At 41.9% G+C, this 15,226-nt stretch overlaps 2 protein-coding genes across 6 annotated transcripts in view; one reads left to right on the top strand and one right to left on the bottom strand.

Annotated features, from left to right (window-relative positions):
* LOC139546494 (zinc finger protein 665-like) overlaps positions 1–15,226 on the top strand; it is a 134,351-nt gene that overhangs the window by 39,290 nt on the left and 79,835 nt on the right. The window contains exons 4-5 of one of the 5 annotated variants that reach the window (XM_071354925.1): positions 6,852–6,966; positions 8,982–11,589. The exons of 3 other annotated variants lie outside the window; for them this stretch is intronic. In XM_071354925.1, coding sequence (XP_071211026.1) covers positions 6,852–6,966; positions 8,982–10,674 — 1,808 coding nt within the window. In that variant the 3' untranslated portion in view covers positions 10,675–11,589. Of the gene's footprint in view, positions 1–6,851; positions 6,967–8,981; positions 11,590–15,226 lie in introns of those variants that run through there. One more of the 5 variants, XM_071354935.1, reaches the window with a different exon arrangement.
* On the bottom strand, positions 1,704–6,175 carry LOC139546668 (piggyBac transposable element-derived protein 4-like). Its single transcript, XM_071355321.1, has 2 exons — positions 6,096–6,175; positions 1,704–4,018 (listed from the first exon to the last, which is right to left on the bottom strand). The coding sequence occupies exons 1-2, from the start codon at positions 6,173–6,175 to the stop codon at positions 2,251–2,253; spliced, it is 1,848 nt and encodes a 615-aa protein (XP_071211422.1). The 3' UTR covers positions 1,704–2,250.

Raw genomic sequence — 15,226 nt, 5'->3', positions numbered from 1 at the left:
GGAGATTATAACAGAACATGGCCAAGATGTTCAAAATGTTCATAAATGACCAGCATGGTCAAATAATAATCAGGAATAAATGTCAGTTGGCTTTTCATAGCCGATCATTAAGAGTTGAAAACAGCAGGTCTGGGACAGGTGGCACGTTCTATAATGAAAACAGGTACATTCTGAAAGGTGTTGATGTGATAACAAAAATGTTATTCACGTCTGAATATAGGATAATACTGTTTGTTTTATTTGACTTAAATGTTATTATTTATGTATCATACTATGCGAATACACTACCAAGCAATGCAAGTAGATATTTGGAATTAACCCCAAAGAAGGTTTTGATCAATAATTTATTAAGAAAACCAGTAGTCACGATCAGACTATGTTTCCTATTCAGGCATCATATAATGCACAGCCACATGCAAATACATCAACTCCACCAATAAAACATTGAAAACTTTAACATGACTACTGGTGATGTCATTATTTTCGTCACCATCCATCACTGGTTAAATTACATTATTATTCTTTGTACATGGTGTGCCCGCCTCCTGAGTCTGACTAGAAGTCCACTCAGAATACCTCTGCCGTCGGCGACGAGCCCTGGGGGGTACGAACAAAGGATCACATTCTGGAAAGTCGTATTCCTGGTCGTAATGCTGGTGAGTTACCGCTGCTCTGATATCCAAATGTTATTTCCGGCTGTATGTAATGACACAACAAACGTTCTGGGCTAATAGAAATAACAAAATACTGCAAAGTTGCTGAGGAGCCAGAAGAACATGTCTCTTGGGAATATTTTAACTTGGCACATACAGTATTCAGACTCCTTGACCTTATTCCTTATTCTAGCCTTATTCTAAAATTGATTAAATAGTTTTTTTCCCTACACACAATACCCCATAATGACAGAGTGAAAACAGGTTTGAATTTTTTTGCAATTTTTGTGGTGTTGTGAACAATTATAAATGTACACCGACACATCGCGACCCACCATTAACAGAGTCGCGACCCATACTTTAAGAAAGGCGGTTGTAGGGTCATACCCAAGACTCGAAGCTGTAATCGCTGCCTAGGGTGCTTCAACAAAGTACTGAGGAAAAGGGTCTGAATACTTATGTAAATGTGATATTTCCAATTTTAATTTTTAGTGTTAACCTGTTTTTACTTCGTCATTATTGGGTATTGTGTAGATTGATGATTTAAAAATATATATATTTTAGAATAAGGCTGTCACATAACAAAATGTGGAAAAAGTCAAGGGGCCTGAATATTTCCGAAGGCATTGTATTTGCACCCTCTGAACTAATCCTAAAAAAATAGACTAAAATCCTCCAGAGGCCAAATGGAGCTCCGTACTGCACCGCCAAGCGCCTCCCAAATGGTGTAACAATGCGGACAGCTCTGTATAGCTTCTCATTGACATGATTGGTCAATGCGGCAACTTCAGGAGAGTAATGGCACAATCTGCGAAAGCCAGCAGGAGAGGGAGGAGAATGGTTGGGTCAGGTTAAAACCTCGTCCGGATAGGACCCTTCATCTCAATTTCCACCTAAAATTACCCAAATCTAACTGCCTGTAGCTCAGGACCTGAAGCAAGGAAATGCATATTCTTGATACTATTTGAAAGGGAACACTGAAGTTTGTGGAGATGGGAAATTAATGTAGGAGAATATAACACATCTGGTAAAAGATAAAAACTAAATAAACACGTTTACAATTTTTATTTGATAATCTTTGAAATGCAAAAGAAAGGACATACATTGATATAGGACGCTGGGGGTCATTTATATGTTGTCCACAACAGGGCAACAGTACATGTGCAAAGTCAGACTGATAACGTCAAGAATGAGCGAGTTACATGACATTTAGTATGAAGTCACCCAGGTGTCCCACACGAGTTGCCCAAATGTACCCAAACGGCCGAATTGATTTTTTCAAGAAAATGACTATATAGAAGATACAAAAATGCTATGCTAATAAAAAATACAAGTCTACACACTCCCAGGAATGTCATACATGACGGATCATTAGCTTCCCTACATAAAAGGTACTAACGGGAAATGTGACAAGAATGCTGATCCAATATCTCCAAACACAGAAGTGAAACATTTAAGGGCCAAGTTAGCAGCCCACAGTAATCCAATGTCACTGTTGAACAACACCACAAACCACACAAAGCAACAAAAAAAACTAACAAAAAAAACAACTATTTGAACACTTTAGAATGACAGTATTTGGAAGACCCTCAGTCCTCTACACAATATTGTGCTGCTGATGCCAAGTCCCAAAGCAGTCTCTTTCTGCTGTAAAGCAGAGGCAAACCGAACAAGTCGTGCAGGTGATGGAGGACTTCATGCGACAAAGAACACAACGACGCCTCCATGCTGTGGCCTTTTTGCCCGGAGGCACATTCATGCCTGCAGTTATGAATTTGGCCATGTGAACACCACTGGTGGCAGGAGCAGAAGGGACCGAGGTAGAGGGGGCAGAAGGTGCTGCAGTGGACTTTGTGCCGTAGCCAGCAAGCTCCTGGATGAGCAGCTTTCTGAAGGCTAGCTGTGTCATGGAGGTCTGTCCACAGCTCTTAGCCATTTCCTTCTGAAGGACGAATGCATTCACCACAGCAATGTCGATGAAATGATAAAACAATGTCTTGTACCATTTCATTGTCTTGTGGAGAACATTGTAGTAGCCTATCAGAGCGTCTGACAGGTCCACACCTCCCATGCTCTTGTTGTAATCCTTCACAGCAGCAGGAATGGGAACATTTTTAGTGGTCTGTTCCCCATTAGCGTCCTTCACACGCCTGACGACGTGATCGCCACTGTACGATTTGTGGATACTGGAGCACATGACCACCTCTCTGGTATCCATCCACTTTACAAAGAGCAGGTCATCTTTACGAATCCATCGCATGGTACCCCTATCAGCCCGCTTAGGCATGTCGTTTACTTTTGTTTTGGGAAAACCCACTCTGTTGGGACGAATGGTGCCACAAGCCCACACATTCAGCTTCCTCAGGTCTGTGAACAGGGTAGGGCTTGTGTAGAAGTTGTCCACAAACAGTTTGTAGCCCGTCCCCAGCAGTTGAAAATCTAATAATTCCATAACGGAATCATAACTAAGTCCCTTACCGGTGGCTGAGATGGATTTCCCCTCGTAAACAAATAAATTCCACGTGTAGGCACACACAGAATCGTCCAAAACAAACAGTTTGTACTTTGTTGGCTTGTTAGACATATATTGTTTGAGGCCAATTCTAGCCTTTGAGGCTACCATCCTCTCATCTATGGACAGGTTCTGGTTGGGTTGAAAATGGGTCTTGCAGGCCTCAACCATGCTGGGGTAGAGAGGTTTGATTTTGCAGAGCCTATCAAAGCTTGCTGTGCCTCTCTTCTTGTCATTGTCGTCGTCAACTTGTGGGTCACTGATATGAAGCGCCTGCGAGATAGTCAGAAACCTTTTAGAAGACATGACAGTGGAGGGGAAAGGCAGTTGGTAGAGTGTTGACGTTCTCCAGTAGTCCTTGAGGTTTTCACACTTCACAAGCCCCATGTAAATAACCAGTGAGATGTAACAGTACAGGTCTTGGATGGAAATGGGCTTCCATGCCTCTTTCTTGCCTGCTTGTGTCTTAGCCCCATACTTGTTGGTGTTAGAAACCAGCGAATCAAGAACTGACAAGGAGAAAAACATCTGGAAAAGATGAAGGGGGCTGTACTTTACAGTCATGTCCAGCTGAGGTCCTGGCTGCCTTTTCGGTCTAAATGTTGGTGGAAGTGGCTCCACATCATCTTCTAGCACAGTGTGCCAACGGTCCTCTGCCTCGGTGGTAGTTGCCGCTGGTTCACTGGGCCTCCTCCGCTTCTGGGCTGGCCTCTTCACACCTCTAGATGGCCGGGCGGGGGAAGGTGTGGAGCAGGAGACAGCAGGGGTCCGGCTGGATGAACCAGCTTCAGCGTCTGAATTAGTGGGGGATGAACACCTTGACATTGTGGGTTCCCATTGTTCATCCGAGTCCCTGGCACGGTGTAAGAAAAAACAATCAGTAAGAATACTTCTACAGATGAGCCCTGTATCGACACGTAAAATAAACAGATGTCTATTATATAGAGTAGAGGGAACATAATCACGACGGTGAAGTGTGTGTTTATCAATGGTGAATAAGGCTGGTCAGGGGAGAACGGCTCATAGTGGTGGCCGGGGTGGGGTGAGTGGAATGGTATCAAGCAACATGGTCTGTTTGGTGCTGTTCCATTCTACTCCATTCCGGCCATTGTTGTGGGCCGCCCTCCCCTCAACAGCCTCTAATGGCTATTTATATAACAATGGAATGGAGTGAATGGAACAGCACCAAACAGACCATGTTGCTTGATGATGTGGAACCTTGGGGCGGCAGGTAACCTAGTGGTTAGAGCGTTGGGCCACTAACCCAAAGGTTGGTGGATCGAGTCCCAGAGCTGACAAGGTAAAAATATGTCATTCTGCCCCTGAACAAGGCAGTTAACTGCTCTTGGGTAGGGGGCAGCATTCGGAATTTTGGATGAAAAGCATGCCCAAATTAAACTGCATGCTACTCATCCCCAGAAGATAAGATATGATTATGATATATTTGGATAGAAAACACTCTGAAGATTCTAAAACTGTTTGAATCATGTCTGTGAGTATAACAGAACTTATTTAGCAGGCAAAACCCTGAGGACAAACCATTCAGATTTTTTTTTGAGGTCACTCTCTTTTCAATGAGTTTTCATTGGGGAACCAGATTTTTAAGGGACCTACCGCTTCCGCTGGATGTCAACAGTCTTTAGAAATTGGTTGAGGTTATTCCTTTGTGTAATGAAGAAGTACGGCCATCTTGAAGGAGGGTCACTCGAAGTGTCCTGTTTGTTAGAAGCGCGTGACCAGAAAGCTAGCTACAGTTGGTTTTAATCCTGTATTGAACACAGATCATCCTGTCTTCAACTTTATCGATTATTTCCGTTAAAAAATACCAAAAGATGTATTACAAAAATAGTTTGACATTTTTGGCCAACATTTACAGGTAACCTTTGAGACATTTTGTAGTCACGTTTCACAAATTGGAACCGGTGTTTTTCTGGCTCAAACGCGGCAAATAAATGGACATTTTGGATATACATCGACGGAATTAATCCAAAAAAAATGACTATTTGTGATGTTTATGGGACATATTGGGAGTGCCAACAACAGAAGCTCGTCAAAGGTAAGGCATGAATTATATTTCTATTTCTGCGTTTTGTGTCGCGCCTGCAGGGTTGAAATATGCTTCTCTCTCTTTGTTTACAATGGTGCTCTCCTCAGATAATAGCATTGTTTGCTTTCACCGAAAAGCCTATTTGAATTCTGACATGTTGGCTGGATTCACAACCAGTGTAGCTTTAATTTGGTATCTTTCATGTGTGATTTAAGGAAAGTTAGATTTTTATAGTAATTCATTTGAATTTGGCGTTCTGCATTTTCTCTGGCTTTTGGCCAAGTGAGACAGTAGCGTCCCGCCTAAACTCAGATTTTTGGATATGAATATGAACTTTACCGAACAAAACATACATGTATTGTGTAACATGAAGTCCTAAGTCCTATGAAGATCATCAAAGGTTAGTGATTCATTTTACCTCTATTTCTGCTTTTTGTTACTCCTCTCTTTGGCTGGAAAAATGGCTGTATTTTTCTGTGACTTGGCTCTAACCTAACATATTCGTTTGGTGTGCTTTCGTCGTAAAACCTTTTTGAAATCGGACACTTTGGCTGGATTTACAACAGGTGTATCTTTAAAATGGTGTGAAATACTTGTATGTTTGAGGAATTTAAATTATGGGATTTCTGTTTTGAATTTGGCACCAGGCAGTTTCACGGGCTGTTGACGAGGTGGGACGCTACCGTCCCACATACCCTAGTGAGGTTAACAAGAAATTTGTGGAGTGGTTGAAAAACGAGTTATACTGACTCCAACCTAAGTTTATGTAAACTTCGACTGTGTGTATAAATATATATAAATAAATAAATAAAAAATATCAAATGAATATGCGACCTTTTAAACAACTGCATTAGCATGAGATGCAAAAACCTATTTTACTTACTGGTCTAAAAGTGGATCTTTTCCTTCCAAAAACATTTCTTCCGCGCTGGAATCATAACTGTGGTCACTCAGAGTCCTCATCCACTCATGACAACAAATAACACTTCATATAATGCTGCCTAAATACAATGAAAACTTCTCTCACCCAGTGGTATATGTGCTATTTAGGTGAGTGTTGGTGTCTCCCATCTCCACAGAGGAACTCTAGATCTCTGTCAGAGTGACCATCAGCTTCTTGGTCACCTGCCTGACCAAGGCCCTTCTTCCCCTGATTGCTCAGTTTGGCCAGGCGGCCAGCTCTAGGAAGAGCCTTGGTGGTTCCAAACTTTTCCATTTAAGACTGATGGTAGCCACTGTGTTCTTTGGGAACTTCAATGCGGCAGATTTTTTTTTTGTCTCCCTTCCCCAGATCTGTGCCTCGACACAATCCTGTGTCGGCGCTCTACGGACAATTCCTTCAACCTCATGGCTTGGTTTTTGCTCTGACTTGTGCTGTAAACTGTGGGACCTTATATAGACTGGTGTGTTCCTTTCCAAATCATGTCCAATCAATTGAATTTACCACAGGTGGACTCCAATCAAGCACAACAGAGTTCATTCTCTGGTGAAAGGAAACAGGACGCACTGTAGTTTACGTTTCACAGCAGTTCGTTCTCTTCTACAAACTTCTCAAATCTGAAAAAGTTAAACATGGCTACTAAGAGTGGAAAAGCTAAATCTCAGTCCAAGTATAAACATTTTGATGATATTATTGCAGAAATTGACCAGGAGAGTGACACAGAAGGAATGGATGAGGACTCTGTGAGTGACCACAGTTATGATTCCAGCGCGGAAGAAATGTTTTTGGAAGGAAAAGATCCACTTTTAGACCAGTAAGTAAAATAGGTTTTTGCTTCTCATGCTAATGCAGTTGTTTAAATGGTCGCATGTTCATTTTATATATTTTTTGATTTATATATATGTATATATATATTTATACACACAGTCGAAGTTTACATACACTTAGGTTGGAGTCATTATAACTCGTTTTTCAACCACTCCACAAATTTCTTGTTAACCTCACTAGGGTATGTGGGACGGTAGCGTCCCACCTCGTCAACAGCCCGTGAAACTGCCGGGTGCCAAATTCAAAACAGAAATCCCATAATTTAAATTCCTCAAACATACAAGTATTTCACACCATTTTAAAGGTACACCTGTTGTAAATCCAGCCAAAGTGTCCGATTTCAAAAAGGTTTTACGACGAAAGCACACCAAACGATTATGTTAGGTTAGAGCCAAGTCACAGGAAAATACAGCCATTTTTCCAGCCAAAGAGAGGAGTAACAAAAAGCAGAAATAGAGGTAAAATTAACTTCTCTTAACTACCGATCCCGGATCCGGGTTTGAAAATAGACAACATACGATGATCGCCACAAATAGTCATATTAAACATTCCTGAAAATACAAGTGTCTCACATGCTTCAAAAGCCGTGAATCTTGCTAATCCAACTGCCTTGTCAGATTTAAAAAAGGATTTACTGCGAAAGAATAGGATGCGATTATCTGAGCTCAGCGCTCCATAACAAACTACTTTTTCAACCAGCACTAGCGTAACATTATCACAGATTGCGTTGAAATAAATCGTTTACCTTTGAAGATTTTGCTCTGTTTGCAATCCCAAGGCTCATTGTTACACACTGAATGGTCTTTTGTTCGGTTAAATCCATTTTTTATAGCCTAACACGAAACATTTTGTGAACGCTTATGTCGTTGAATTTCATTTCATTAAATTTTCGACGAAACATCCGACCTAAATACACTGACTAAACCTGACGTTATCCAGTCATGTTTGGTTTCCTTGCAATCAACTGTTTGTTTGTAACACAACCAAACTTGATGGGTCATTTCGCGGGACGTATTGAGCCGAAAAAAACGATTGGAAGACAACGAGTAACGAGCTCATTGTGCACCAATTATATGACCACTGTCTCGTTGATTGACTGTATTTTAACCCAATGACCACTCATCGTCTTGAAATCTAGCTGGGTAGATAGTGCCATTTACCTCTGTTCATTGGCTATCAAATGGTTCTTTGTTTGAAGACCAACCCATACATGAAACGCAGGCGTAACGAGTGTCTTTTACCTTTGCGTTTAGAACTGGAAGGAACGAAAGTTATTACGCACAGCAGTATTTCGGCAACTTGCATCTTCAGCTGTTTATTTATCCAACATCATGGCGAATAAGTCAGGGAAAGCTAAATCTAAGACTAGATATACGAATGTAGACAACATTTTAGAGGAAATTGATCGTAAAAGTGATACAGAACTGTTTTTTGAGGAAGACTCCATTAGCGATCACTCCTATGATTCTGAAACTGAGGCCTATTTTTTTGAACGGAGAGGACATTGTTTTGGACTGGTAAGTTCTTCTCATGCTAATGCCGTTGTTTGAAATTAATAATATAAAATATTATTTTATTTGTTTTTACATTTTATTTGCAATAAAAAGGTAATGAAATGTGTAAATTACACGTTGGCTATTCATTGTGAGTGAGGATACATTTGTATGTATGTGAACGACCCATAGCCTATGTTTGTGTGTATATAAATGGAATGGAGTAGAATGTAACAGCAAACCCATACATCTCAACAGAGCCAGCATGCTTTCTCTAATTAGGCTATATATTACGGTTAGAGGTTAGAGGGAGCATGGCCGAGGCGCGTGTGTCTGTTGCTACACCCCACCCCCACATGAAATGGCCTATTTGAGGCAGGCCCACAAAATGGCCAAAGTGAAATGGAACAGCACTTTATGTTCCCTGTACTCTATATATATGTTTATTATACCTGTTGATACAGGGCTCATATGTGAAACTATTCTAACTGAACATTTTCATTCACAGTGGCACTGATTCCGACTGGGAGCCCCCAGCGCCAACTTGTTCATCCAGCTGGACCCCTGCTGTCTCTGGGCCATCTACAGGTGTGAAGGCACCGACAAAGAAGCGGAAGAGGGGAAGTGTGCCACCTGCTAACAAAGGGACAGAAGGGCGTTGGCACACTGTCCTAGAAGATGATGTGGAGCCACCCCAACCAACTTTTCGGCCGAAAAGGAAGCCAGGACCTCAGGTGAACTCGACCACAACTTACAGCCCCCTTCAGCTTTTTCAGTTGTTTTTCACACAATCCGTTGTAGATTCGCTCGTGTCTAACACGAATAAGTATGGGAAGAAGAAGCAGGCAGGCAAAAAGGTAGCATGGAAGCCCATATCCATGTCAGACTTTTTCTGCTACCTTTCACTGGTCATCTACATGGGGATGGTGAAGCTGAAAAGCCTGACGGACTACTGGAAAACGTCATCACTCTACCAACTGCCTTTCCCCATGACTGTTATGTCCTGCAAAAGGTTTCTGGTTCTTTCACAGGCGCTTCATATCAGTGACCCAAAGGTTGATGAAGCGAATGACAAGAAGAGAGGCACAGCAACGTTTGATAGACTGTGCAAAATCAAACCTCTCTACTCCAGCATTGTTGAGGCCTGCAAGACGTACTTTCAGCCAGCCCAGAACGTGTCAATCGATGAGAGGATGGTAGCCTCAAAGGCCAGAATTGGCCTCAAACAATACATGCGAAACAAACCAACCAAGTGGGGTTACAAGCTGTTTGTGTTGGCTGATTCTGTGTGTGCCTACACATGCAATTTTTTTGTCTTTGAGGGGAAGAACAGTTTTGCTACCGGTAAGGGACTTGGCTATGACTCTGTAATGGAGTTATTGGATTTTCAACTGCTAGGGAAGGGCTACAAACTGTTTGTGGATAACTTCTACACAAGCCCTACCCTGTTTGCAGACCTTAGGAAGCGGGAAGTGTGGGCTTGTGGCACCATTCGTACCAACAGGGTGGGCTTTCCGAAGACGAAGGTGAACGACATGCCTGAGCGGGCTGAGCGGGGGACCATGCGATGGATCCGTGAAGATGGCCTGCTTTTTGTAAAGTGGATGGATACCAGAGAGGTGGTGATGTGCACAACAATCCACAAGTCCTTCAGTGGGGATCATGTGGTCAGACGTGTCAAGGATGGTGCCGGGGTATGGACCACCAAAAATGTCCCCATTCCAACTGCAGTAAAGGACTACAACAAGAGCATGGGAGGTGTGGACCTATCAGATGCGCTGATAGGCTATTACAATGTTCTGCATAAGACAATGAAATGGTACAAGACCTTCTTCTATCATTTCGTCGACATTGCTGTGGTGAATGCATTCATCCTACACAAGGAAATGGCTAAGAGCTGTGGAAAGCCCTTCCTCTCACAGAAAGCCTTCAGAGAGCAGCTCATCAAGGAGCTTGCTGGCTACAGCACCACTGCACCACGCCCTGTCCCTTCTGCTCCTGCCACAAGTGTTCATCTGCCCAAATATATTTGTGCAGGCATGGATGTGCCTAAGGGCCAAAAGGGCACAGCATGGAGGCGTTGCTGTGTTGTTTGCAAGATGAAGTCCCCCATCACCTGCACCACATGCTCGGTGACCCTCTGCTTTACATCAGAAAGAGACTGCTATGGCATCTGGCATCAGCAGCAGAATATTGTGTAGAGCTTTGGCAAAGTGGGTGGGGTTATATCCTTCCTGTTTGGCCCTGTCCGGGGGTCTCATCGGATGGGGCCACAGTGTCTCATGACCCCCTCCTGTCTCAGCCTCCAGTATTTATGCTGCAGTAGTTTGTGTCGGGGGGGCTAGGGTCAGTTTGTTATATCTGGAGTACTTTTCCTGTCTTATCCGGTGTCCTGTGTGAATTTAAGTATGCTCTCTTTCTCTCCTTCTTTCTCTGAGGACCTGAGCCCCAGGACCATGCGTCAGGATCCCCTGGCATGATGACTCCTTGCTGTCCCCAGTCCACCCGGCCTTGCTGCTGTTCCAGTTTCAACTGTTCTGCCTGCGGCTATGGGAACCCTAAACTGTTCATTTTTACTCTTGAGGTGCTGTCCTGTTGCACCCTCTACAACCACTGTGATCTCCACCCGGCACAGCCAGAAGAGGACTGGCCACCCCTCATAGCCTGGTTCCTCTCTAGGTTTCTTCCTAGGTTTTGCCTTTCTAGGGAGGTTTTCCTAGCCACCGTGCTTCTACACCTGCATTGCTTGCTGTTTGGGGTTTTAGGCCGGGTTTCTGTACAACACATTGAGATATTAGCAGATGTAGGAAGGGCTATGTAAATAGATTTGATTTGATAGAGGACTGAGGGTCTTCCAAATATTGAAAGTGTGTAAATAGTTACCCATGTTATTTTGTAAATGTATATATTTTTTTCATATTTTTGGGGGGGAGGTGGGGTGTTTGAATACCATTTTGGTATTTTGTATATAGTTATTTGTTTCAAAATGTATATCTTCACCAATTTGGGTACATTTGGGCTACATGTGTGGGACACTTGCACAAGTACTGTTGCCTTGTGTTTTCCACTGAAATTGTCCCCATATTCATATCTAAATGTTTGTTTTATCTTGTTCATTTTAAAGATGATACAACAATTAAAAAGAAAAAACATTGTTTTTTCATTGTATTATCTAAACCAGATCTATTGTGTTATATTCTCCTATATTCAATTCACATTTACACAAACTTCCTTCAAATGGTACCAAGAATATTAATTTCACATCTCCACAAACTTCAGTGTTCCCTTTCAAATAGTATAGAATATGCATATCCTTGCTTCAGGTCCTGAGCTACAGGCAGTTGGATTTGGGTAATTTAGGTGGAAATTGAGATGAAGGGTCCTATCCGGACGAGGTTTTAACCTGACCCAACCATTCTCCTCCCTCTCCTGCTGGCTTTCGCAGATTGTGCCATTACTCTCCTGAAGTTGCCGCATTGACCAATCATGTCAATGAGAAGCTATACAGAGCTGTCCGCATTGGTACAACATTTGGGAGGCGCTTGGCGGTGCAGTACGGAGCTCTATTTGGCCTCTGGAGGCTGAGACTAAAATCCAATTTATGCTTTATCCAAAAATGTAGTATTTTTTAGGATTAGTTCACTGAGGGTGCAAATACAATGCCTTCGGAAGTTTTCAGGCCCCTTGAATTTTTCCACATTTTGTTACGTGACAGCCTTATTCTAATATAGATTTTCTTTTAAATCATCAATCTACACAATACCCAATAATGATGAAGTAAAAACAGGTTAACATAAAACATTTTTTTTTTTTTTAATATCACATTTACGTAAGTATTCAGACCCTTTACTCAGTACTTTGTTGAAGCACCCTAGGCAGCGATTACAGCTTCGAGTCTTGGGTATGACCCTACAACCGCCTTTCTTAAAGTATGGGTCGCGACCCTGTTAATGGTGGGTCGCGATGTGTCAGTGTACATTTATAATTGTTCACAACACCACAAAAATTGCAAAAAAATTCAAACCTGTTTTCACTCTGTCATTATGGGGTATTGTGTGTTGATTGATGAGGGGGGGAAAAACGATTTAATCCATTTTAGAATAAGGCTGTAAGGTGAAAGGTCAAGGGGTCTGAATACTGTATGTGCCAAGTTAAAATATTCCCAAGAGACATGTTCTAAACTCTGCTTCTGGCTCCTCAGCAACTTTGCAGTATTTTGTTATTTCTATTAGCCCAGAACGTTTGTTGTGTCATTACATACAGCCGGAAATAACATTTGGATATCAGAGCGGCGGTAACTCACCAGCATTACGACCAGGAATACAACTTTCCCGAATGTGATCCTTTGTTCGTACCCCCCAGGGCTCGTCGCCGACGGCAGAGAAGAGGTATTCTGAGTGGACTTCTAGTTAGACTCAGGAGGCGGGCACACCATGTACAAAGAATAATAATGCAATTTAACCATTGATGGATGGTGATAAATAATGACATCACCAGTAGTCATGTTAAAGTGTTCAATGTTTTATTGGTGGAGTTGATGTATTTGCATGTGGCTGTGCATTATATGATGCCTGAATAGGAAACATAGTCTGATCGTGACTACTGGTTTTCTTAATAAATTATTGATCAAAACCTTCTTTGGGGTTAATTCCAAATATCTACTTGCATTGCTTGGTAGTGTATTCGCATAGTATGATACATAAATAATAACATTTAAGTCAAATAAAACAAACAGTATTATCCTGAATTCAGACGTGAATAACATTTTTGTTATCACATCAAAACCTTTCAGAATGTACCTGTTTTCATTATAGAACGTTGGCTAGCAAGCTGCCGATCTGTCTGAATCAGTAGCCTTGTGTCGAACGGTCCCGTCGACTAGATTATACGTCACGCAAGAAACAACTTGAAAGAATCATCTGCTGACTAGTTTGGGTGACGCAGTTTGGGAAAATGTTAATTACATTGTTTATTCTTGCTAACAACTTAATACAAAGTATTTTCAAAGTAACCAGATCTGTGTTTACTGCCCCACAGGAGGCATTTTGCCATGCTGTCATTGTAAATATGAATTTGTTTCCGAGGCTGCTGTTCATGCTGGGAATGTTGATTGGCAATTCAGTTTGGTAAACTAAGAAAACTATCAATTCTATAGTAGATTTTGATCACACAATATACATTGGACATACTCAGAAGTAAATACCACACCTTTTCATTCCATGTCATTCATTTCACTACTTTCACAGGAAGTTATGCTACACTGCCTACAGGAAGTTATGCTACACTGCCTACAGGAAGTTCTGCTACACTGCCTACAGGAAGTTATGTTACACTGCCTACAGGAAGTTCTGCTACACTGCCTACAGGAAGTTCTGCTATACTGCCTACAGGAAGTTCTGCTACACTGCCCACAGGAAGTTATGCTACACTGCCTACAGGAAGTTATGCTACACTGCCCACAGGAAGTTATGCTACACTGCCCACAGGAAGTTATGCTACACTGCCTACAGGAAGTTATGCTATACTGCCTACAGGACGTTATGCTACACTTCCTACAGGAAGTTATGCTACACTTCCTACAGGAAGTTATGCTACACTGCCTACAGGAAGTTATGCTACACTGCCTACAGGAAGTTATGCTAAGAGTCTCTTCATGGAAGAGCCCACCTGCACTCAGCTGGTCAGGTGCCTTAACAGGAAAAGGATATGACATCACACAGGGAGAAAGGCAGGAGCAGTGGTGCCCTGTATGTCCAAGGTGTCTCTGGGCCAGATGACTGTAAAATAACTTTGTGACCACTGCTGAGGTAAAAAAAAAAAAGGCCATACAAATTTGCTTGATTGATTGTATAAATATTAGTCCTATTACCAGTCAGATAGGAAGTAGCAGTGATGTCCTATTACCAGTCAGATAGGAAGCAGCAGTCCTACTACGACACAAAATGTCACCTGTGGATATTGATCCAACACCGTATTCAAACCAGCCCACTGAGCACAGACGTCAGTTCAACATCTAGTTTCTATTTACATTTTTGAGTCCTCAACTAAATTGGATTCAACATGAAACCAACACAAAATGTCACCTGTCATTGGATTTAGGTTGCCAGTAAGGAGAAAAATAAAAAATAACTGATGTTCATGGCTTTTTACAAATCCAATCAGTTTTCCACATTAATCAAACATCATCACATGGATTTGTTTTGTTGAAATGACGTGGAAACAAAGTTTATTCAACCAGTGGGAGGCTTGTAAATGACCCCAGGAAAGTAAAACAAAGAACTCTTCATTGAGACAATGATAAACAGCAATCTGTGGGAGAGTTGTGGTGGATATTATAAAATAAGGATCTGCTGGAGTCCAAGTCAAACCAAGATTCTTTATTTCTGAGCTCAGAGAGAATAACAGAGTTACACAGCACAGTACAGACAGTATGACTTCCTGAAGCATTGGGTGATGGACACATATCTTTATAGTTTCCTGTTCCTGGGAGGGACTTTATTCATACAAGGACGCAGGTGCAGCTGGTTTGCAACACTGGATGATACACAAGGTTAGTCACATACTCAGTTATGTCCAAGAACAGGAGATTATAATAGGTCAGTTTCACAAGGTTAGTCTGTGGTGGTTAATTGCTGTATTACCAAATGAGGAGAGACAAAGTTCACACACCAGTCAGTTATACTTAAACTACATCTTTAATAATAAGATCTTTGCAATGACTTTCAACGATTCACTATTTCTAATGAACCGTTG

This window comes from Salvelinus alpinus, chromosome 2 (assembly GCF_045679555.1).
Source record: "Salvelinus alpinus chromosome 2, SLU_Salpinus.1, whole genome shotgun sequence".
Taxonomy (NCBI): Eukaryota; Metazoa; Chordata; class Actinopteri; order Salmoniformes; family Salmonidae; genus Salvelinus; species Salvelinus alpinus.
Note: the sequence above shows the minus strand (reverse complement) of the source record. Positions and strands in the feature narration are given on the sequence as shown.

Excerpts from the sequence above, each read along its gene's own strand:
- LOC139546668 (XM_071355321.1), bottom strand. The coding sequence starts at position 6,175 with ATGAGGACTCTGAGTGACCACAGTTATGATTCCAGCGCGGAAGAAATG. Across the intron at positions 4,019-6,095 it reads AAAGATCCACTTTTAGACCA|GGACTCGGATGAACAATGGG; the intron begins GTAAGTAAAATA and ends ACACCGTGCCAG.